The 26,689-nt window shown below is 38.0% G+C and overlaps 1 protein-coding gene across 5 annotated transcripts in view; it reads right to left on the bottom strand.

Moving 5' to 3' along the window:
• Positions 1-26,689, bottom strand: part of mob2a (MOB kinase activator 2a) — a 52,010-nt gene that overhangs the window by 3,485 nt on the left and 21,836 nt on the right. For 4 of the 5 annotated variants that reach the window (XM_079604364.1, XM_079604362.1, XM_079604361.1 and 1 more), the window contains exons 2-3: positions 7,963-8,123; positions 6,062-6,155 (exon numbers count right to left, since the gene is read on the bottom strand). In XM_079604364.1, coding sequence (XP_079460490.1) covers positions 6,062-6,155; positions 7,963-8,123 — 255 coding nt within the window. Of the gene's footprint in view, positions 1-6,061; positions 6,156-7,962; positions 8,124-15,944; positions 16,153-26,689 lie in introns of those variants that run through there. The other variant, XM_079604363.1, reaches the window with a different exon arrangement.

Genomic DNA, 26,689 nt, shown 5'->3' on the forward strand with positions numbered 1-26,689 from the left:
CTCCACTACATTTCTGTCAAGGTCCTTGAGTAGAAAGTAGTAACGTCAGGGATTATTTTGGTTGCATTTTGGTTGGAAATGAATGTCGGGTTGACGTCAGAACTCGACTGATGTTGGTTTCTGACGTCAACCGATTTTCCACCACAATACAACGTCTGTCCAACGTTGGAGATTAACGTCAATCTGACATTGGATTCTGAGATCAACATGATTTTAATTTTCAACGTTGGGTTTGGTCTTCTAAATGCGTATTTTGTCATTGTTTTGGAGCACATTAGTTTATAGATAACACGGCTAACATATTCATAGCCAAAAAACTGGGAACAGCCATTTGTGTGTCCGAACCCATTGTGGACGTTATTGAGTACACTAGTTCAATCCCACGACTGGAATAGAGTGTGGATCGGGCCGAATTTTTCAGTCCGAGCCCGGCCCGCGTCCGACAGAGCAGTAACCGAACCCGACCCGAGCCCGACAGGCATAAAGATATTTATGTTCGAGCCCGACCCGAGCCCGACAGTTAAAATCCCATTTTTTTCTCATACTAATGACAATTGTACGTTTGTTTGTGTGGAAAGCCCGCTTTTATTAAGCAACTGTAGGAAGGCAATCGGAAATGTCAACAGGACAAGCGCATCAGCGCGCGGAGCAACAAGCGCTCTTAACACCTGGCGCGCGCACATTATGCACGCGTTTCGTTGTCACGGCTACATAAACAAATGTCCGCACACAGGAAGACGGATGGTAATATTTTACATGTATTTTAATAACAAAAACGAACGTTTGCATCAAGTGAAAGCATCAGGCACACTGGCTACCTACATAAGCTGTTTTAAATTTAAAATGTTCAATGCCTTCGCGCTGATGAGACCGAGCCCGACCCGAACCCGAACATCATTTCTAAATATCTGTCCGAACCCGGCCCGGCCCGTCGGGTACCGGCGGGTCCCGTCGGGCTCGGGTCGGGTATCCATCCTCTAGACTGGAACTGTGAAATAAATGTGATATTGATATGAGGGTAGGCAGGCAGAGATTCAGAGGCATAAGTTACTGTAAATTGGCTATTACATGCAACAATAATAAAACAATGCATTGACATTTACTTTTATACTTAAGTACTTTTAAAAATGAGTACTTCTGTACTTTTACTTAAGTAAAAATCGTTTTTTACAACTTTTACTTGTAACGGAGTAATATTTGACCAGTAGTATCTGTACTTTTACTCAAGTAAGGGAGTTGTGTACTTTGTCCACCTCTGCCTGATGCATGCAACGCATGAGCAAACATGAACACGAACCGAACGGATGAAGTAAAGATCACTTGTTTAAAGGGATAGTTCACTCCCAAAATGTAAATAAAGTCATTAATACTCATCCTCGTGTCATAAGACTTCAGAACACAAACAAAGCACTCGCGTCACTTCATAAAATGGAGGTTAAACCACTAGAGTCACATGGACTAATTTTCTGATGTCTTTACTACATTTCTGGGGCTTGAAAGTGGTAGTTGCGTATCTGTCAATGGAGGGACAGAAAGCTCTCAGATTTCATTAAAAACATCTTCATTTGTGTTCTGAAGATATTCTTAAGGTTTTTGATGAAAACATTTCTCCATATAATGGACGTCAATGGGCCCCAAACGGTTCAAGGTCCAGATGACAGTGTCAGCGCCGCTTCAACGGGCTTTAAACGACACCAGACGATGAATACGGGTCTTATCTAGCGAAACCATCGGCATTTCAAAAATAAATAAAAAAGTTTAAGTTTTATAAGCACAAGCGCTCGCCTTGCTCTGTTCTTGTGACGTCATGTAATACGCAGTTACGTTGAAAAGGTCACGCTTGACGAGTCAGTGTTTACAGATGTGCGGAAGGAGGACCATACACACATATTCAAATGTCTTTGTGTCAGTTTATCGTTTAAAATGCCCATCTCGTGTGCGTATCCTGGTGTTGTAATATTAAAAAGCCTAAAAGAACATTTTCGTCAGGACAGAAATGTTTTACTTTTCACAGAAGCGTGACCTTTACAACGTAACTGCGTATTACGTGACGTCACGAACGCGCATCACAGAACAGAGCAAGGCGAGCGGTTGTGCTTATAAAACTTAAACTTTTTTATTTATTTTTGAAATGACGATGGTTTCGCTAGATAAGACCCGTATTCATCGTCTGGTGTCGTTTAAAGCCCGTTGAAGCGGCGCTGACACTGTCATCTGGACCTTGAACCGTTTGGGGCCCATTGACGTCCATTATATGGAGAAATGTTTTCATCAAAAACCTTCGACTGAAGAAAGAAAGTCATGGACATCTTGGATGACATCGGGGTGAGTAAATTATCAGCAAAAGTTTTTTTTAAAGTGAACTAATCCTTTCAGTGAAGTAACGGTGAATGTAAGCTAACTGGATTTAGCGTGTAAACACAGGCGTTACATGTCTTTGGATGGACAGAATGAGTGCCAGCAAGTTCTCAATGTTCCTCAATATCTGCAAACGACAGTCGAGTTATAGATTCAATTTCTAAGAGAAAAGTTCATTTCATAACTGCAAGTACTAAACCTACCTGTACAAAACTAATACATATAGAGTAAAAATTCCCACTGAAAACAGAACTTTGGAAACAGGATTTTTTTTTTTTTTGCAGGATCACAATTTATGCAAAAGTAGAAAACATTTGAGTGTTTTTTCAACTATGGGGAATTCTGGCTCTATGGACGTTTGAAAAAAAAAAACGTAGTTTTTATTCATGACATGTACATGCACTAAGGTAAGGAGAGTTGTCTTTTTTATTTTTATTTTATTATGTTACAAACATTTTCACCACAGTGTCTTAAATCATGCGTTTGTTTAATAAAATGAAGTGGTGGAAATTACATTTGAAAATTTTTTTGGAATAAATTGGACAAATTGTTTGTTTTTAAGGATAATTTTATAGCTCGCATTTGTTTCCAAAAAAAAAAAAAAAAAATCTGAATTTTCACAATATTAAAAATGCTTTTCACAATTTATGTTTAGCTTAAGTTCCTCCTCACAGATCACTTGTTTCACATTTTAGATCAAGCTAAAATTGTCTTACAGCTAAAAATGTAAATTAACATTTGTATATATTGAATATTTAACTGTTCAAATTATCATAGTTAAATATTTTTTACGAAGATTATTTAAAGTCTGGGACAATAAGACAACATTTATGCACAAAAAAAAGAAGAAAAAAAAAGAAAGTAATGTAAAGAGAGAGAGGGCGGGGGGGGGGGGGGGGGGGGGGCAATCAACCCCTTCATCCATGACTGAAGTAACACCCAATAATCACACTAATATTAAAACACCTCAGCATATAACCACATAACTCTGCACTAAATCACACATGAAAGGACAGAGCCGAATCAAGTTGACCATCAGGTCTGTTTGGCCATCCTTTCCTCCAAGTCTTTTCATCAGTAATTGATTTATCACTTGAAAAGCCGGCAGTGACTGAAAATAAGGCTTGTGTTTTGAGCGCTCCCATCCTTGCCCTCCGTGGTATGCCTGGGGTGAGTCGTGCGCAATTGTTAGTGTCGTGTGTGTTTGTAATTGTAGACCATGAATAGTCAAGCATGTGGTTCTACGGGTCAGTGTGTAAATGAGGAGTTTAGCGACTCACACCCAGGACTCGCTCCGGCCAAACAGGCCAAACGAGTCGAGCAAAGAGTGGAAAAGTCAACATGGTTACTCGTGGGACTGTGTACAGTCTTTCTGTTCGAGTGACTCTACAATTGGGGCATTTTTTGAATGCTTCAATTTTTTTAAATTAAAAGTTTAAAAAAAAATGTACGATCAGTGTTAAATGGGTCTTATTATGCTTTTTTACAAAACGTTGTTGCTGTTTGAGCATGAAAAAGGTCTGCAGAGTTATTCTCGATCAGTGTCACAGTTTCTGAACTCCCTGAAACGCCATTGTAGTCTTGAGTTTTCTGCCGGGAACAAACACTTAAAGGAGAACTCCGGGCAATTTTTAAGTTAATCTTGATCGTTATACCTTTGTGAGTACTGTCTATAGAAAAAAACCCGAACCGGATTGGTGTTTGCAACACGGAGCCGCTACCGCTAATGCCCAGAGCTCACTCAGCTAACGGCAGTTATGAGGCATATTCATAAAGAGTGTGTGTGCCTCTTAACAGACACAACATGCAATTAAAATGTCTGTCCAACATGAACAGGGTCCTTACATGACAACAAGATGCGTTTAGCAACTTAGCCAATGTTTAAATTCACCTAAATCGTGTTTTAGAGACGGCTAGCTGTAGTCTCGCGCTGAAGTCCCGTGGGAACTCGCGTTGTAGCCGGGAAAAGGTAAATAGAAGAAGTGTGCAGCGTTGTGTGTGAAGAGTGTGAGGCGAGTTCTTCGTCTGTATACTCGGGTTCGAATAAATAAGGACGACCAAACTCAAAAGCCTCTTCCATGTGTTCAAAATCTTCTATATTCTCCATAGTTACGTTACGAACCATTTCTTCTTCATTTGTGAGCAACTCCGATCATCACTCCTCACACACACGACGCTCCTCCTCCTGCACACACTTCTATTTACCTTTCCCGGCTACAACGGCAGTTCCCACGGGACTTCATCGCGAGACTACAGCTAGCCGTCTAAAACACTATTTAGGTGAATTTAAACAATGGCTAAGTTGCTAAACGCATCTTGTTGTCATGTAAGGACCCTGTTCATGTTGGACAGACATTTTAATTGCATGTTGTGTCTGTTAAGAGGCACACAAACACTCTTTATGAATATGCCCAATAACTGCCGTTAGCTGAGTGAGCTCTGGGCATTAGCGGTAGCAGCTCCGCGTTGCAAGCACTAATTCGGTTCGGTTTTTTCTATAGACAGAACTCACAAAGGTATAACGATCAAGATTAACTTAAAAATTGCCCGGAGTTCTCCTTTAACAATATTCCTAATTTAAATAATTCCCACAAAAGGCAAACACATAATAAAGCGTATACTATGAGGCCTGGTTGATGTGCGTTAGTTGTGTTGAAACTGGTGGTGCGTCATTTCCCAAACACGCTCGAAAAGCTTGACCAATCACAACACACTGGTCCAGTTGACCAATCAGAGCGCATTGTGCTTTACTCATAGAGAGAGAGACAGGAAATAAACAGTGTTACTGACAGACTGGGAAGAGTGGAGCAGCAACACTGTTAAATATGTGATAAATAATGTGATTTTTGAACATTTTTGAATGTGAAAACCTATTATAGACCCCAAAAACAACATCAAGACTTTGAAAAAAGACATAGGTCTCCTTTAAAGCCTTTATCAACCTTTAAATGGATTTTGGTATAATTTATGAGGGTGGATTATTGATATTGTGTGACGACGGTTATGGTGTTTTTCCACTTATTCTGAGAAAACGTCAATTAACTGTGTGAAGAAATACTCAATTACTGAGCATTTTTGTAATTTTAGTAAAAATTATATATAACTACCGGTATATATATATTATTATTATTTGTGTTGTTATTTAAGTTATTATAATGTAAATCACACAATATTTTACTCTTTACTCTTACAAATGGAGTAAAAAGTAAGTATTACTTTAACAGAGTTGGTTTAAGAGACTAAAGCTGAAAGGTAAATGTTGTCACAAGTAATTCTTTCACTGATCTTTTGAAACGCCCATTCAGTCGGTGAGAACATTTAACTATAGGCTTTTAAGGTCATTTAATCGGTCCCGCCTCACACAAACTTACAAAACCTCCAATTCTGAGAATAGTTCCCTTGTATTCTCTCGTTCAAAACACATCTGAAAGCCAAAAACAAGCACTGGCTTCAGTAAAATGTGTGTCAGCTGTCATTCCAGTCGTGCTTAACCCGAATCAAACCTACAAACCCAGATTCTTACAAAGCCAGTGTGTGTGTGCTGGCCTTCAAATGGAGAAAACATTGTGAATATGAGAAATATCTGATCCAGCAGCACTTCTCGTAAAAAGAAGGTTTCTGATTCTCGCCCCAGGACACGTCTAGAGGAAGAAAGAGCAAGAAAGACAGACGAAACAAGAGAAATTAAAACGAAAGGACTTACGTATTACAGGCCGTCATGGCTTGACACGTGTCCCCGGTGCAGAACTCGGAGATTGTGCTATACTGCAGATTTATGAGATTGAAGAAGGTTGTTGCTGCACAGGACAAAAGAAAAAAACATTCAGAGAAGTCGTGACAAGACATTCACTGATATTTCACAATCACTAAAGCTGAAGAGCTTCCTATGAAGGCAGCGTTTTATGGCATCACAGTCATAGCATTGAGTGTGTGTTCACCTCAGTGTGTTCAAAAACGTAGCAAATGAATCATAGTGCCTCATTTTAGCAGGAAATCCCAAAATACATTGTGATAAGCTTAATGAAAAATTCAAGTTGGTGGATGAGGCAAGAGTCTAAATTAACAATAAATAAAGTTGTGTCACTAAAAATATATTATTTTAATTTGTTTTTATTTGACTATCCTGTCATTAGCTTAGCAAAATGCTAAGATCAAACTTGAACGTTTTATTGTTCGCCAGATGAAAATAATAAGTCCAATCACTTAGAAGTCATTTTGGTTAGGGGATTATACTTAAGGTTAGGGGTTTGTTCAAATCACTCGCGCTAAAGACCAGAATTAGGGTACGTTTACACAACAACGATATGCTTAAAGCGAAGAAGTTTTTCCTTTGAGTTTTACGCGTACGGACGACACCATTGTGAAAACGACCCCCATTCACACGGATCCGCGAAAACGTCTAAAAAATGCTGCACTCTGCTGCCAGGCCAATAGATGGCGATGAAACACTGTAGACTGAACACGTAAAACGCATGTGCATGACATCGCGTGTTTGTGGTTTACACGGAGACCGTTTTCTAAAACTTGCACTTTGAAACACGTTTTCAAAAGTTTGCGTTTTCAGCCCCCAAAACGTCAACAAGTTTTACGTTTTAGTTGACATTTACGTTGCCATGTAAACAGCCCCTTAGTAAACATGCAGTATTTTGTAACACTTTTTTTTACAAACATTTCCTTTTTAACAGGAAATAATAGTTGGTTCATACTGAAATTTGTTTGTACTGTTGTTGTTTTTTTATTCAACTATCCTGTTGTTAGCTTCGCAAAATGCTAACATCAAACGTGAGCGTTTTATTGTTTGCCGGGTGAAAAATCACAAGACCAATTACTTAAGTTTAAAATTATTTTATTCGTATACGTACAGTCAAACATGTAGCAGACATTTGATAGAGTGCGCTAACACAGGCACTCGACACATGCGCTCTAGAAATGTCCATCTTTGTCCAGTGTCTGCAGTGTTTTTCTCCAGAAGTAATTTACCAATGAAAATGTCTTTGTATTCTTTTAGTAAAGTTACGGCTCTCATAACCCCCTCACGGAAGCGCTTGTCAATGTGGGCGTCTGTTGTTCTTGCAGTCTCCGGTATTGTGTTGTTGTTGTTCCATCTCATTAGTTTCAGAAATAATTTGGCTCATAATTAAAGGAATAGTTACATTAAAAATGAAAATTCTGTCATCATTTACTCACCCTCAAGTTGTTTGTTTCAAACCTGTGTGAATTTCTTTGTTCTGCTGAACACAAAGGAAGATATTTTGAAGAATGTCAGTAACTAAAGTTGATGGACCCCATTGACTTCCATAGTAAAAAAAAAAAAATACTAATGGAAGTCAATGGGGTCCATCAATTGTTTGGTAAATGATGACAGATTTTTAATTTTGAGTTGAACTATTCCTTAAAATTCTCTCTTTTCACAGCAATGACAATTTAAGAAGGTAGTGATCTGAAATGGCTTTGTGTACTTAGCACACACACACACACTAAAATGCGACTGATTTACAAACTCCTGACTGACAGAAGGTTATTTTTGAAGACGGACAAAGACTCTCAGCCTCAAAGTACAGGGCAAACACTCATAACAAGTATAATGTTTGGTTAGGAACTCACTGTTGCTGGCGAGCCATTCGTTGAGGTCTATCTCTCTGGTGGGAAGCGCCACCAAATGTTTCAGGTCGAAGTCCATGACCCGCACTTTTGTGTACTCTGGCTCCATGTAGTGCTTCTTCTCTTCAGCGGGTTTCTTTCCATTGGGCTTCGTTTTGGATTTCCTGCAAGACGGGAGAAGAGAGACACGTTAAGATGAGACGCACAGTGTGTAACAAAGGTGAAGTGTGTTTTTCTCGTTGTCAGTAGCGGTACCAAATGCACAAGTGCTTTTCAAACATTTAAAAATGACATGGTGTAACTACTAAAATTAAACATTTTCTTTCACCTCACATATATGTGAGGTGTACTACATCTTATTTATTTATTACAATTTAAAAATGCATTATTTAATGTAAAAACGACTTTTTTTTACAAACATCATGAAATGCTTATTCATAAATATGAGTTTTTGGGGATTCACACATGACATTTTGAACTGAACTAAGAAAGCCCTGTCATAAAAAAGTAAAATATTTTAAGAGGCTTTTTGACTTCAACACACAGTCATGAGTGTCTGCAGAGATCTTCTCTATGATGTCATTTCCTTCATTTTTTTTGTTGCGTGTTGGCTGCACCACATGACTTGGTAGACAAAGATTTTTCGAAACGAATATTAATAATAAGTAGTGAAATGGTAAAAAAAAAAAAAATATTTCCTTATGTTTTGCTTTCAGAACTTTAGGCGCCCCAAAAAATGTAGAAATTAAAAACATGCTCAACATACACCAAAAAATTGCCTTTCTACTGTTTTTTTTTTTTTTTTTTTTTCATATTATGAATTAAGACATTTAAATTGAGTAAAACAATACTGGAGATTTTAAAAAAAATCTCTATAAGAAAATAAAATTCTATAAATCTTACCATTTACCAGTTTATGTGATTCGTATTCCCAAATTTAAACATTTTCATTTAATTTTTTCATTTATGAATACGAATCACAAACTAAATGGTCCATTCTCTTGTTTGTATTATTTATAGAAAATGTTTTTTCAAGCTCTAGGTTTTTTTTTTACTCATTTAAAATTCTTCATTTAGAAAATTAATAATAAGTAAGGATTATTCAATTAAATTTGATGGCATTTTAACTATACAAATTAAATTTGTAAATCCCCCAAAAAAGGCTTAACATGTTTTATTTAATTTTGTTTAAAGAGGCCATTCAAGTTATTGGATATATAAACGGCATAGATACAATAAATCGACCCAGAGTGTAAGAACTTCCAAGGATTAAAAAAAAAAAAAGTGTTCCTACATCTCCGCTTTCCGGAGTAAACCACATTTCTTGTCTGTTTCAAACTCCTGTGTCAAAACAGACTTCCAGTGCTAGTTTTAACATGTAAATGCCAGAATCGCATTGCTGTGGCAGATCCCGCCGCTGGCTGGGACAAAGGTTATAGGGGTCATTAAACAGCTAATAACAAGAGTACAGGCAAGGACGGGGTTATAAAGAATTTACATCCTTTCCTTGCGCCCCCTATTTTTTGGTTTATTATGTTTATGTGAACAAATTAGGAAGAGGTTATCTAAACTGCTCGCTCATTTTACCTCCTTTCTTCCTTGCAGCCTTAAATCAGCGTTTTGCTTCGGACAAAGGAGTCGAATTTATTGCTCACCCACCAACTTGATATCCTGTTCAAGTCTCTCGGCACTGTAAACATTCCCTCATTCCCAACCTCAAGTGTCTGACCACCTTCACCATTTCCTCTTTTCCACACACACAACACTGCATCATCGGAGGAGGACTTATCGCAGAGACCAAAGTCCATAAACAGTGTTTTTAAACTGAAGCCAAGACAAAGGGAATGGTTTGTGAGATTAGCGGGATTTTGGATTGCTTCCGAGCGGGAAAGATCTTATCATCCTTATCAAGGTCTTGAATTGACTTGTGTCAAAAGGTCTAAAAGGGTTAATCGTGGAGTACGGTCTGATCAAACATCATTGGAGCGTGGGAAGTCTGGTAAACTTCAACTTTAGTTGTATGTCAATCCATTTAACTACACATGATTAGTGTTCTGGGTAAAACAGGAAATAGAATAAAGATCAATCACCAAGGGAATTCACACTATGAGCTAATTTACTGCTTGTGGTCAAAAAAAAAATATCTAAAAATGAAGGAAATAGACAGAAAAAAAGGAGGATATTTCTTGTTCCTCTTTCTACAGACAAACTGCCCTTATAACAACAAGCCGCCACATTATTACATTGAGCCAATAAACTTGGCAAAACTCATTCTGCACATGTGCCATGGACATTGATACCCGAGTGATCCGGATGGCTTATATGTTGAATGACATCCAACAATCTTACACTGAAGAATGGACCCAAACCATATAGAAACCAGAATAACAGAACTAGCAGAAGGATAACATACTAGCACCAGAAACTAGCATCATAGTGGACAGTGTTACCAAAACACTCACGAAAATTCATTAACATTTTACATATGGTGAATTGGTGGCTAATGTATGATTTTGTATGAGTCTCAGAACGCTTTCGTAGGATGTTGCTCATACGTCCCACTGACGGATAGGGTGTAGGAACTTACTTTTTTTTCTCAAAATGTTATGTTTCTGTATAATCCACATCATACAAATAAATACTAAATTGGCACATAGTAAAATAGTTGTTTTCTCTTGAGATCGGTTGAGCAGAAAATTAAACATCCAGTTTATGAAATTACCGTATTTTCCGGACTATGAGTCGCACTTTTTGTTCATAGTTTGGCTGGTCCTGCGACTTATAGTCAGGTGCGACTTATATATCAAAATTAATTCAGACTGAGATGAACCAAGAGAAAACATTACCGTCTACAGCCGTGAGAGGGCGCTCTAGTTAGCGGAGTTGTTCAGAAGCGACACCGAGGAAGAACTCAATGGATTCAGTGTTGAGGAATGAGATCGGGAGATTGGTGAACTTGCTTACCGGTAACTTGTTGGACTCGCTGGCTAATGTTAATTTAGCCTATTCAGCCTGCCAGGTATATGTTCTTTATTTTTTTGAAAAGTGACAATGTACACTAATCAACATTCAGATCAAATGCAAGTGTACCCGAGTTAGCCACAGGCTAATTTTGCTAATTTATGCTATTGTGCAGCTGAATAACTGTTAATGTGTTACGCTAACACACCGGACACCTTCAGCCTGTTGTTCTGTGTGCTATTGTGTAGTTGAATAACTTGCCTTTCCAAATTAAATTGGATTTTGTGAAATAAATTTCTAAATAAATGCAACTTATATATGTTTTTTTCCTCTTCATGACATATTTTTTGACTGATGCGACTTATACTCTGGAGCGACTATTATAGTCCGGAAAATACGGTATTCTAAACTAGGATGAGCTTCGCTTTCCATATTTCAAATAAAATTGGTAACACTTTATTTTGACGGTCACCTTTAGACATTCTGTTGACTATAAGTAAAGTTGCACACAACTAACTCTCATTAGAATATTAGTAGATAGCTTAATATCTGCTAACTCTTTATTTTGAAGCTCCCCATCTGACATTCTACTGACAATAAGTAACTTTGCGAGTTAAGTTAACTTATTCTACTAACCCTTAAACCCGATTCATAATTCTGCGTTGGACTTACGCCGGAGCCACTACGCTGTAGGCTACGCGTTGGTTTTCATTTACTTCTGTGTCGTTGTCCGCGTTGATGCACAATTACACATGTATATGTGAAACCCGAGGGAGCGGTTCTAGCAATCACCGCGCTTGTGGTCCGCGTAGAATTGACGCGTTGTTGTTACATTTTTGGAGAGGTGCACGTCAGGGTACGCTCGCTACACACAGCGTACGACGTAGCTACGCCGTGAGTTTGACGCAGAACTATAAATTGTGCTTTACCCTACCAGTCTACTAATACTCTGCTAACACTGTCTAAAGAGAGTTAGTTGACATGTAGGTGCAAGGTTACCTCTAGACAACAGAATATTTAAACCATCAAAATAAAGTAAAACCAATTTATTATCAAAGAATCCACACGTAATTTCAACCTAGGGTCCTTTGCACCATGACCTCGAGCCAATCCATGAGGATCAATGCTCACTTTGTTCCCAAGCAAAGTAGTCTTATTTAATAATAAGTCAAAACACACGCCTCTGTCTGTACGCTACAAACTCTCAAGTGGAGTGACACCATATTTAACTGTAGTGTGAACACTACCAAAGTGGAGCCAAGAATGGTTGTCTGTAAAACTGTTGTGACACACGAGTTTAGTGTTTGTTTGGTACACAAGATGGTTTTCTGCTGCTGAGTGGATGATACAGGTCTTTGGTTGAAACCTTGGCTTGGTTTGAGAGTTTGAAAACTACAATGCCTTTTATGGCAAAGATATCAGCGGGAAACTGCTCTGAGTGGGCATGAAGTGTGTGTGTGTGTGTGTGTGTGTGTGTGTGTGTGTGTGTGTGTGTAACAGGAGGGCCGCTGGCAGCTAGAAAGTTTTTCTTTCTCCTAAAATAAACTAGCTAATGGCTTGAGAATTTGCCCTGCGCCACATAATTCACAAAAACAGTGCTTCCTGGAAAATTGCGAAACCCTGGGAAGGCTAAAATAAAACAATGTGCGTTCAGATTTTTGGATGCACAAACTGTTTCTTTATGTAAAAACAACAACTGACATAACAATCCTCAAATGGATTCCTTTCCATAGATTTAATAGTTTTATCTAAATCAGTCAGGAGACCCCATTGACCTCTTGTGATTAATTTTTAAATATTAAACAATAATAGAGATGTTTTGTCTAACACACAATGTGTGTTTGTTGGAAGTGTCTTAAACCATGTGAAATATGTACTTGTTTTCCTCATAGGTTTTGAATAAATAAGGTTCGCGAGTTCTTTAGGGAACTGAAGCAGCAAATAAACACTTGACTACATTGCCAAGTAAACATCTAAAAGTAATTATTAAATGCAGTGTGCTGTTCAGCTTGACATTATGCAACACACAGTGCAAATTCTCATCCAGCATCTGCAACAACCAAAACATCTAAACATCCCTAAATCATTCTGACTCAAACAAAACTCAGAGAGAACAGGGATGGAAACTTCAAAGTTTCCATATGCATACCAAAACTACAATCTGGAAATCAGTAAGCAGCAGTAAAACAATCCAGCATATAGGCTATATGTATATATATATATTAGTGCTGGGCAACGATTGACCGCATCCAAAATAAAAGTTTGTGTTTACATAATATATGTGTTTTTACTGTATAATTATTTTGTGTGTGTATATATTTATATATATATATATATATATATATATATATATATATATATATATATATATATATATATACAGTAAATACATGCAAATAGTTCTTAAATATAATATATACATGCATATGTGTGTCTTTATATATTAAGGGTGTCACGATTTCGATTTTAAATCGAAATCGATCGAAATTAAGTCACAATCTCGATCATCGAATTAAAAAATGGAATCGTCGATGCTGCCACGCCCCCATGTCACGTTCGGTCGGCTTGTCAAGCAGAAAAAAAACACGCGTCAATCAACCTCCTCTGGGGGCCGCACACCCGACGATATGCGCCGGGTCTATGACAACTCGAGGTAGCGCACACACCGGACGAGAACGAGAAGCGCCGCGTCTTTGACAACTCGAGGTAGCGCACACACCGGACGAGAACGAGATGCGCCGCGTCTTTGACAACTCGAGGTAGCGCACACACCGGACGAGAAGCGCCGCGGCGCGTCTATGACAACTCGAGGTATCTTACACCGGACGCGCACTTTCATGTTGCAATATTATGTTTAAAGACATTATGGAATTAAGATCATGTCTATGTTATGAGGCTACTGTTCAACGTTGCTTAGTCTGCACTTTATCTAAGAGAGCGTCCGTTAACTGAATGTATCCTGAAAATCCGATAACATCAGCAATTTTCATTCAACCAGCTGATTTCTGTAAATGAATGTAAGACATGTATATTGCAGCAAAGTCATAACGACGATTTGAGACAAATAAATGTATATAAATGTATTAATTTAAAATAAATGTAAAATAAAACTATGTGAATGGCGCTCTCTGGCGCGGCAGGATTAATTTTGAACAAGGTCCTGAGCCGTTGCTGGGCGCCGCCGGTGTGTGTGTGTGTGTGTGTGTGTGTACACTCTCAGAGAATAAAGTGTTAGAATTTTAAAGACGTGGCTCTGCGCGACGCATAGATTTATCTGTTAAACTGTTAGTTTGTTTGTTTGTTTTGTTGTGTACTTGACCGTCATCTTCTGTGAAGAAGACTGCAGTTACAAAAGAGAAACTAGATCGGAGGTTATTTTGCTTAAGTTTCCAATTGACTGAAGATATAAGTATTTGTTACATTATGTTCTTAATAAATGTTTTAAATTTGACAATGTAGTGTGGTACATTCATTGCGAACAAAGGTCAGATATTATGCATAAAAGTTTGGTCTAAAAATGGCATAGCAACCTGTGCTTTAAAAAAAAAAGAAAGGAAAAAAAAAGAGTAAAAACCGAGAATCGAATCGAACTGTGACCTTAGAATCGAAAATGTAATCGAATCGAGGATTTGGAGAATCGTGACACCCCTATTATATATATATATATATATATATATATATATATATATATAAGACACACATATGCATGTATATATTATATTTAAGAACTATTTGCATGTATTTACTGTATATATATATATATATATATATATATATATATATATATATACATAATTTATATTATATATAAATATTTTATATATAAATAACCTTTTTTCCTTAAATATGCATGCATGTGCATATATTTATATACAAAATAATGATACACAGTAATATATATATATATACATATATGAAGTATGTAAACACAAGCTTTTATTTTGGATGCGGTTAATCGTTTCCCAGCACTAAATAGGCCTAATGTAAGCACCAACTTACTGACATAGGTCTTGTAGTAGTCTTGATTAATGTAACATCACACTTAAAAAAAAACAAGAAAAAAAAAAAAACATATTAAAATAAAAAAATTGTCAGGATGAATTTATATATTTTATATATATATAAGCATTTATAATTGTTTTAAAAAAAAGCTGGTGACCTTTAGCATTAATGTAAAAGTAAACTTGTTGGTCTTTGAATGAGTGTGTCTAGCCAAGTTTGTACTACCGTACCTTGTTCTTCTAGGGGTGAAGAGCCATTGAGATGACAGTATTGTGTTAAACACAGCACCAGCATCACAACAGAGAGGTGGGGGAAGAGGGGGTCTTTGTAAGCCATACCTCACTCACACACTTAAAATACTGTTTTACCCCCTTCTATCATATTAAAAGCATGCTAATGTTTAAATGCAGTTATTACAAAAATATGTGGCTCCCAAAGAGGTTAAAAAAGCCACACACACACACGGCATAAAATACTCAAAACTCACATATAGGCCTACAATATCACTGCTTCAATTCACTTTCTATCTATCTATCTATCTATCTATCTATCTATCTATCTATCTATCTATCTATCTATCTATCTATCATGTTTCCCCACTAAAGCACTCATTATCTAAATTTCACGAAAATAATTACCTATTACGAAGATTTCGAAATATTTTAATGAGCGGTTATGTTTGCTCATGAATATTTAAGTCGGCCTATGAGACACTATTTATCAACCAATCTGAGATCGTAATGTAGGCTATTATTATTCGCGTGGCATGGTGTGCTAATACTCAGTTCCCATAACAAATGTCCTATAGCGTAAAATGTTTCAATCACAGTCAGTAACATCATTTTAAAACTTAAGATTATTATATTTTATAAATTATTCATATATTAATTAACTTAATATTGTTACTTTGTTTATTATAGGCTATAGCCCCCATTTATGTTTATTCAGCTTGCCGAAATGTACAAATCTAGATTGATAAAAAAAAAAAAAAAAACAACAAAAAAACAGCAAAGCCACGTTACCTTAAAACTTTACCAACAGCCTGAAGAACCATCTTGCAACTTAATCCGTTTCTGGGAGTTTTCTGCGAGTGCATATCCGAAGTGTTTTCAACAAAAATGGACTAAGAGTCCAAAGTGTTTTGAACAGACCGGTCTTTCCCTTTCCCTCACCGTGGATGTTTTCAAAGAAATATGCAGGTACTACCAGTGCATCTAAAGTTCTTGCTCCAAAGTTCTCGTTCTACCAAAAGGACAGCCAATCAGAACAGTCCATGGGCGGGGCATGATATGTTAACGCCAAAACGACAGCCAATCATACGCACGCGTGGGCGGGGCGTGTTTTGGTTAACATGCAGTTTAGTTTGTAGGTCTATGTTGATCATCTCAGTGTTTTTTTATATTCTGGCTAATGTGCTTTAAACATCTTCCGAATGACGTTCCTTCTTTATAACTACATTTAAGAGGAAACATTTAGCCTTATTTCAAAACATTCTGAGGTAATATGACAATGTACTGGTTTGTCTTTGTTCAGAAAAAAAAAATCCTTCAAAAGAGCTACAATACCTTACTACCACATTTAAAAAGGTCAAGTTAATGTTTATTTAATATTTCGGAAAATTCCAAACTCAAAGCCAAACATATAAAGGGTCCAAGTAATGTTTTAAAGGTTAAACAACATAAGAAAATATAAATAAAAAAGTGCCTGACACTGAACCATGCATGTCAGACGCCAAACTACACACAGATTCCTGTCAGAAGAGCAGAGGGAACGTGTTTAAACGTTACTTTGACTGCTGATAGTGAAACAAAATTATTTATTATTCAGCTATAGAAATTATTGAGTATTTAGGGGTGATTAGTATACTTTACAAAAGAAAAAAGACCGGAAAAAATGGATGCGCAAACCACAGTCTCTTTTACTGCCTCTGAATACAGAAAAGATAATACACAGAAAGATCTTCTCTTGTTGACTATGAAGTGAAATAAATCTTTATTTATACCTCACTGGAAAGATATTTATATAATACAGTTGTTACAAAAACAATTTCGTAATTGGAATCTTGTGTCTTCAATGAAAGCCAAAAGGAAAATATTTAATCTAGAATCTAGTGAATCATAAAACCACAAAAGAAGCAGTGTTAGTCTGACATACTCTGACGACAAACAATGAGTAACATTACCACATTTAGAAAGTTCCTTAAGGTTTAAAAAAATAGCATATTATCTCAGTAATCTTTACATATTGCGCAAGAGAATATTTTGGAAAGTGGCTGGGCTTGCATAGTTAAATGCTATATGTCAGCTGAGGCCTCGGTCTGATCCCACACACTTCACGAGATGTTTACTGACTACCCGATTCACGACAACTGAAACAACATGGCAGCATCTGCCGTGTCTGATAACACAATTAAGTCACTGATTTACAGGATGCGCTTCAGACTTTACTTTCAATCTTAGGCATTTACTCACATGTGTCCAACTACCAATTATAGAACGGAACAGATGTGCTGTATGATGGGATATCATGTTTGAGACAAGGCCATGTGATTAAACAAATGTTACACGTCAATCATCTCATTCAATGAGAGCAGGCCAGGTTAAAAAAAAAAAAGGAGTAAAAAGTAAAAGTAAAAAGGGAGCAAAATTTTGAAATCAGCCACTTTTTCCTCAAGCTTGATCATAGGATTGGTCACACGGCTGGCCCGACTCGTTCAGTGAGAAAGTCAACGAACATTCCTCTTAGACAAAGCAAACAGAAAAAAAAATCCTCTCAGACACTGCACATTAGGCCCGGAGCTAAAGCATCCAGCAGATGAGTAATCCAGCCCCGCTGAAAGGCCGAGGGCGACACGAGATGAACAAGATAGATAAGAACCTACCCACAATCCTGTTGCAATCGGAGAAAAGACGTTAAATGCCGCAAGAATCTCTCAACACTTGATTGCTAGTTTCAATTCAAAGTGGCTCAAGGATCATGTGTGGAGGAGTTCATCCTTCTTCAATCATTGTTGATGATCTGGACTGGAGCGTTTCAACAGTTTCATTCCAAGCATTATACAAATCATGAGATGCAATACTTCTAAAACAACATCTATTTTTGTTCTGGTCAGCAATAGTTCAATAGTTAAAAAGTAAGTTTCTTTATTCTTGGTATGAATTGTCCATTTTTTATTAGCAAAGCACATAAAATAATTTGTTGCGACACCATGAGTTGTCGTCCTACTCCTCTCCCCTGGTGTCCTGAAGAGATTTTGGAAGATTACATTCCATTTTTATTTATATAGCACATTTAAAAAAGGGATAACACATAAAAGTACACACAAAACACATAAGTCTACATACAATCACACAGTTCTCATGCTGGTGTAAAAACCTGTGAATACAAGTGAGTTTTTAGACGAGATTTAAAAGATTCGAGGGTTGGGGCCAATTTGACCTGTGGAGGAAGCTCGTTCCACATTTAGGGGCTGCAGCTGCAAAAGCGCGGTCACCCCAGGTTTTTGGAGCGACCAACCGAAGTTGGTCAATAGACCTGAGTGACCGTGTAGGGGTGTAAACTTTTACGAGGTCTGAGATGTAGCGTGGAGCCAAACCATTTAGTGATTTTAAAAAAAAAACAATACAATGTATTCTAAAATGGATCGGGAGCCAATGTAGCGAGGCCAGAACTGGTGTTATATGTTCATGCTTGCGCGTTCCGGTTAACAGGCGTGCGGACGAGTTTTGTACTAGCTGTAAGCGTGAAAGAGAGGTTCGGTTTACGCCAATATAAAGTGCATAACAGTAGTCTACACGAGTTGAAATCAAAGCATGAATCACATGTTCAAAGTGTTTAAGAGATAGGTTTAATTTTAGATAAAAGCCTATGATAGAAACTGGTTTTAACAATGTTATGATGGCCATCATTAACATGGTCCTGCATCCTATCGCACATTCCTGCAGAGGAGCGACTGCATGCACCAACACACTCTGCTCTCGGCTAACAAAACACACGGCAGGGAGCAGTGAAAGCAAGAGGGAGATGGATGAAGAAGAAAACCTACGTTTTTACAGCACTCGGTTTTAAATCTTGCTAGTGAGATTTTATTTTTGGCTGCTATATACGCAGAATTCGCACAAATTCTGGGAAGGTTTACAATTGGATTCTGTGCAAGTGTGACACCACTATGCCCATTTACAATAAAAAAAATTTTTTTTTAAAGTTATATGACGCTTCCCAAGTACTATAAAACAGAAAATGCACATGTAATGTTAAAAGGCCTAAAAGAAAGTGAGCAAAACAGAAAACGAAGGAAACAGCGAGACGAGTTGTAGCATGTTCAAAAGGCTTCACCGCGCACGCAGCATTCCAGCGGTTGAAGGATTCAGCTTCAGTTTGAGAATCTAGATACGGGGCAAACAAAAGTACAAACGTATCCCGAAGTCTCGACAGATTAAATCAAAGTCTCAAAATAGTTGTTGCAGTTCTAACTTGTATATGTATCCAAAGCAATTGTGCAAAAACTGTCCAACAAAACCCCAGAATCTAGCGATGCAGTTACACTTAATAACTTTATTACCAATTAACCAATGAACAGTAATCAACTGCGTGGTGTCCATTCCAAAATCAACAAATACACATTTCCGATTTAAACATTTTAAGAGATTTGTGTAAATAGTGTGTAAAATAAGAGTTAATATAAAATCAGTGTTTATAAAATCAGCTTTTGGTCTTTTCCACCATCAAATGTTTAGTTAACTACAACTAGTTAATTATTTAATACATTTTTAAGCAAATCTCAAAATGAATATATCCATTTTTCATCTGGAATGTTGTGATGCCAAAATTCACTTAGCATCTAGCACTTAAAATGACTGGTTTTAAGTTTCTATTGTATTTATTAAGCCAAATTAAAAAATAGTTTTAATTCTAGTAAATTTAAATTAGGTAAAGATAAATTTGGTCATTCATCTTTTGGTCAGCTTGTCACATCAGCCACAATCCCTATCAATATTGGTAATTAAAAACAGGTTTAATCATGCTACCATTTGTCACCTTCAGTTACCATCAATTACAGTGATTTAAATAAATAGTCATTATGATTTCAAGTGGAGTAGGGGGGTTATAGACTTAAAGATAGGATGCAGCTGTTAATCCATAGCCACATCAATTAAAAAAACTAGAAAATAAAGCAGTGGAAAGAACTGGCTTCAATGAGATTGTGAAAGAGCTTCTGAATGTTGGTAATTATGGAGGCAGAGCCTTTGATCCTTGGATTCGGGGGTAGGAAAAGCTAATCAAGGTCTTTGTTCGGAGAATAAAGAGATGAAAGATGATGAGACAAGCTTCATCAGTGTGGACAGACATTATGTAAAGTAATGAGGTATACATGAATAGTAACGCGCACAGACACACATCCGAAACTGATGACAAGTTCCAACAAAAAAAAATTAAGATCATGAGCAAAAATAGCAGTGGGCTAAAAAACAAAAACAGTAAAGAAATGAAAAGGCAAGACGACCATGTGATCCATCTGAAAGCACAAAGAGTTTCAAAGAGTGGATGGCGGTCTTGTTTTTTTTTTTTACAACAAGAACTTCACTGCCTCCTACTGGAGAAATACATCTGTACATCAACCAAGTGGCCAAGTGATTGTTTATCAGTCCAGTTAACCCCTACTGGTCAATGCTGTAACTACACCATCTGTAAAATTGCCATCAGGAAGGATTCCTTTACGTACAGCACTTTGCCGCGTGCCTCGAACCTCTAGAGGTTAAAATCAAGTAAAAAAAAAAATCATTGCATCATTAAGCAAAACCTGAACTTTTACTTGTGTGTAAACAAAGTTATTTTCTTCAAAATGTACTCTACAGCACAGAGAATGACAAAGACACGTTTTTTAATGACCTTTTGGTTATGTCAATATGTTTGTACACAGAAGCACGGAAGGGCTTTTGGTCGTGACTTTTGGATGTAATATGTAAGGGTTCAATACAGAAAGACCTTTGTGCACGAAGGCAGAATAAAGCTGACTGCTGCCATGTTTGTACATGAAACATGCTTAAGACAACGATACAATTGTGCTACTGAATACAATGCTTTTTTTTACCAGATTGGTGAGGGGTGCAAGAAAAGGAAACACTCTCTCAGACAGCGACTAATGTGTATTGACCCTAACGGGGTCAAATGCCAAACAGTAAGGACTTTCTGATAACAGCAGTGCTCAAGTGATTGTACTACAAATCTGCAAGTCGAGCTTGAGAATATGTACTCCAGCTGTTTTCCGTGCTATTTTAGGCGAATCACACTGTGGTTATGTTCTGGTCTCAATTCCTTTTTTGGCAAGTACATTTCTATAACCACCCAGGAACTGTAATTTGGCCCTTAAGTGCCCTCAGATGCTCATTTCCTGAACCCTACCCTGAGTCTACTTAAGCAGGTCTTCCACTATCATAGACATTTTTCCGGTGTTTACAACATAAACATCTCCACCCAGCCTCACAGAGATGAACTGGGGATTCATTCAAAGCTTACCAATTTGTACACATATTAAATTGCAATACATATGCATTAAAATATCCCAAAATCACAAGGCCAGTGTTATATATTTTGTTAAGTTGATTACTTACGATATCCCAAATCAGTGGCGTAACGAGTCAACACCGGGCCCTTAAGCAGGATTATCAAGGCGGGCCCCCCTACTACAACACGTGATGACGCTACACGCACAAAAAAATAAAAGAAAAATGGTGACGGCGCACCATAACACATTGTTACTGTTACTGTCACTGCTAGCCTATATACACATAGGCCTGAGTCCAAATACATAAAAAATATGCTCACTTACATTATAGCTGCATTTTCCGGGCTTTCCTCTGTGCAAAGCTGTCAGGTCATAGGTTTAGTTACCTATGATCGCGCGCGTGAACTCGACAATTGACTACTTTGGACTTCAACCGAAAACAGGAACTAAATACAGGTATTTGCGCTGGCTGATATAACATCATTTTTATTCATATCTTTCACATCTCCTGCAGTCAGATTCACTCGTGTTCACTCTGAAGGAATCACTCAACATGGCTGGGCACTTGTATGACACATCAAGGATGATAAGAGAAATAAAAGCAGGTTTAAAATTAGACCCCATTCAAGTCGCAAATTTTAAAAAGAGGATAACACGGTGTAGGCAACACCGATTTTGTCGTTGTTCTCTGTATTGACAGCACTCCAAATTTACTAAAAATTGAGCTCAATGTTAAAATTGACCGGAGTTCTCCTTTAAGATCCAGATAGCGCGCACGGGCATTCTCAATTGACAGTATGAGAGAGTCATAGGGACTTCTCCAGAGAGACGACTCTGTCCCATTGAGCTCCTGAGATAGCTTTTTATCAGTTTCAGTTTAGAAAAAGAACGCTCTGACAAAAAATTTTGACGACTCCATATCTGTCTCAAGTTCACCGGTTTTTACTGTTTTGCACGCAATGCGCATGTTCACCCGGGGATTCCCCAGTCCCAATTCGAAACAAATTACACCAAATTCATCATTGTTCGTTTCAAACATTTATTTAAAGATCAGTCAAATATGTTGTTGTCATTATTTATTCAAATCAATAAGCAAAAAATTAAAATGCGATCAGACTATTGTAGTAAAATGCGATAGGAGGACCCGCCTGGGCCTGTCAATCAATATCGTCCAGTCACGCGGGCGGGCCCCTGATTGGTCCAGGCCCGTAAGCAACCGCTTACCCTGCTTACCGATAGTTACGCCCCTGTCCCAAATGTTTCCAACTATTTTTAAATCGTGAGAAAATTGCGATTTTAACCAAGGAAACGGGGTGTGTGAGCGGGGGTGAGCTGGGAGACGCCAGCCAATGGCTACCCTCGGTTTCCGCTCGTACTGCGCGGAGTCCTGACAAATGCGGAAGTTGTAGTTGTAGCATCTATCAAGCAACAAACGTTAGCTTGTTTCGCGCAGTCGTTATGGAACACAATTATTCTTTACCGATTGCAGCCGGTTCTGTCGACAGACACGTCCCGTAAACGTACGGGTCAATTTTATATATTCCAAATGTAGCATTCGGTAATAGTTATGTTTATGTAAGGAAAGTATTATTGCTTTAGGCTTGTGTTTAGTTTATTGACATTGTTTATCACGTCTGGTGTTTATGGCCATGTAAATAAATATAGCATGTGTTATACATAAAGATGAATCCGTTTTTTGGCGAATGATGTGGATATGTTCGAATGCACTTTTACAACAATTGTTTAGAACACGTAAAACTGTGCAGCGTTATCACAACAATGAATTCGACAAATAGGCCTACAGTAACATCTATGATAACCAATTTAGTATTAAACCTTACTTTTCTTGCGGTTAAATAATTTTAATGAAATAAATCATGTCATTAGACGCAACATTTATAAAAATAGAACTTTACCTCATTCATGAACATGATTTTTCGATTCCCGTCTGACTGATTTACATCGACAGAGTTAAAAACGACAGTTCCCATCATTCCACGCTCCTTCACATCGTCATAGCTACGCTGTTGTTGTTGTTGTTGTTTGGAATGTAGCGCCCTCTAGCGGCAGAAAATATTGCATATTGTACCTTTAATCATAATCTTCATTTTTTTTATTTAATAACAAGTCTCTTGTCGCCACAGTGCTCAGTTGACATACTCAATGAAACTACCTCAGAATAAATGGGATTGAGAGTCTACTCAAAATAAAGCATTGTAATGTGAAAAGCTCTGCCTCATGTTTTTATTGGCTTTGGAAATGTAAACAGCTGCCCAGCTCAGGTGTGAAGCTCATGGAAACTGTTATCCTCTAAGTAGCTTATGTGCCTCTGGGAGGGAGGTAGTTTCGAAGAAACTCATCCAGCCAGACCTCAGAGCTCATTGGTATCATCCCAGAGGATGCTGAATCCACAACAACAGAATGTTGTGGTTCCGAGCTTCACATCCGTGTAGCTGATACCAGGTGAACATTAAAATAGCTTTCCTAGTCATGACAAACTCGATGCTGGTCTGGCCAACCATTCTGACATGCTTTCCATTAGATGTGAAAAACATAGAAGTGCAGAGGACATGGCTACATGCTTCGGAAGGAAGCAAACCTTTAATGCTTACCTGTCCTGATTAATTAAGGCCTTTTTATGCTTCTGCGTCGAATCGACGGCGTACCCCCGCAGACCCTTCTGCGTCGACGCGAACCCCTCTCCGCCCCCTCCTCCGTAGCTCGACGTGCACCTCCAAAAAATTGTAACTACGCGTCGAGGCGACGCAGACCACAAGGGCTGTGATACCGCCCCCCTAGCGTTCTCGCGGTGAAATGCACCGCGATGCAACACAACCCGACGCAGAACCATAAAACGGCCACGACGCCGTAGGAGTAACGGCGTAGCTACAGCGTGGAGTTGACGCAGAAGCATAAAAGGCCTATGGCCTATGCCTCTCATTCTCAGATCTGAACCGCAAAAACAGAAAGAATGACCATCAGACTTGTCAGATCACCATAAAAAGCGGTCTAACACTCTTAGTATGGACACAAACAAATCTATCCAGCTGGTCTTTTTAATGAGTGATAATCTCCATAATCATAAAATGGATTCAGTGACTAACCAGAGTTCAACGAATATCTGAAATCTGACACAACTTTGAGATACAAAGGGAAATCTACAGGTGTGCCCAAGGATATTGCTTTTTTTTTCCCCAGAGGTTTCTCAAACAAAACTCTTGAACATCTTTCAAAGATTTGATGACCTTTAGAAACTTTTGTGATTCAATCTGGGAACTCAGTTTCCTGACAGAATGATAGAAACCTGCGCGCCTTGACTCTGAAACTGTGTAGACATGCCATTTAATCTGTGAAACTGTGTAGACACCATACTATCACACTGGAACTGGTGATTTCAGCCAGTTCTTATTATTAATTTTGTGTTAACAGTTAGCGAGTCGTCCATAGGCACACCATCTGAAGCCAAAACTATATTCTACAAGAGGTAGTATTTTCCATATCTGTTATAAGCACAGGGTCCAATGTAGGATTGCTGAAGTACTCTGTGCAAAACTGCCACATTAAACAAACAAAGATCATTCCTTTTGAAAAAATTAATGGTTCAAAAGAGGTCATTTATAAAACTGGACCAAACAACCCTGAATGAAGGCATATATATGCCATCGTAACATCTCTTCAAAGAATTTCACTTATCCAGTTTACACCTCCAAATAGGTAACTCCCATGATGACAAAAAATCCCTTGATGTCAAGACGTGTAAATAGGGTTAAATGTCGAGAACTAACCTTTAAACGTATGCATGACGTAACCTCGACACACATATGCAACTAAATGGGTCCATCGGAGTGCAAGCATACCTGAACAAGCGAAGCCCCAAGGCATTTCCAACCGGATGCCGTCACAGCTGCGACCTCTGGATGTTACGTAATAGGAACCTGCTGTGATGAGCAATACTGCGTTCCTCCTTGTAATTCTCCTCCAACAAGAAGCTCTTGTCTGCTAAATATAGAAAGGCTTAGCACTGCAAAAAAACATCACTCCCGTTATGAGATGTGAACATTATCAAGCTAAGGGAGTGGTGAGGACTTCTGTGGACTTGTGGAAACCTAACCTCCCTCAATTTCACCACAACTTATCACAGATAATTAAAAAAGTAATGAAAGGGTCATATCTGTCAAGAATAAACAACATCTCTAAGGTAATTAAACGAGTACTGGGAGGGCTGGACATGTGGCTTGCAGAGTACCGCCAAAACAGATTATGCCCTACACCACTTAAGCATTCATTTATTCTTCGCTAATGTGATTAGGTGTGGATGTGTGCAGAGTCTCCAGCGGAGGTGGGAATGAATGGAGTGACCTTGGGTGCTGACGCTGATTAAGCATTATGAGGTGCTCACGCTGCAGCTCGGGATGCTGAGGAAGAGCAAGAGTGGCATCGCTGCAACCCGATCTATCGCAGTGGGAGGAGGCGCTTACGTAATTTTCACACAAGAGACGGAAGGGGGCATGACAGTGGGGAATTGGGAGGTCTGAAGGGGCTACAGACAACATGACAACATTATTCAATGCTGACAACATACAACAAAATGGTGGATAAATGCATCTCATCATAAATGCACTGCCAATTTATTGCTAAAACTTGTTAATTCAATTGTACAATAATATTTATGTACAATCTAGTATATCCTACCATTTTAGCAATTATTTTATAGCTGATATAATGGCTAAAGGTACAAATCTTTTCAATCAAGTCCCCCTGTAGTCAATAATTGTATCCCTTAAAACTCATCTTTGATCACCAAAATTAGGCTACTTATTTAAATGTTTTTTCCTTGAAAAAATATTCTTCATGCCTTAAAATAGCTTGAATGTAACTACACCCTTGCCTTATTTATACGCAGTTCTATGAACGCAGCTCAAATTAGCTCCGCCTCCACTCACTCACTCACACCAGCTCAGAGATCCACTCGGTGACAATCACACGTTGACGTGATTGGTTACAAGGTAGTTTGTGACGTCAGAAAGTCAACACCAGCGATTTCAAACCAATGCAGTTTTAAGGAGAAAATACACAATTTTTTTGACTAATGCATTTGTACATGGTTTGTCTTAAAGCATATTAAAAACACCACATATATAAACAATATTGATTTTCACCACAGGGGGACTTTAAGGTTTTACCCATTTTAATAGGATTTAGACTAAAGATCTAGAATTTTGTGTTTTTAGATTTTTGTATTTGACATTACAAATACAAAAA

The sequence above is a fragment of the Phoxinus phoxinus genome (genome assembly GCF_949152265.1).
Source record: "Phoxinus phoxinus genome assembly, chromosome: 25".
Classification (NCBI taxonomy): domain Eukaryota; kingdom Metazoa; phylum Chordata; class Actinopteri; order Cypriniformes; family Leuciscidae; genus Phoxinus; species Phoxinus phoxinus.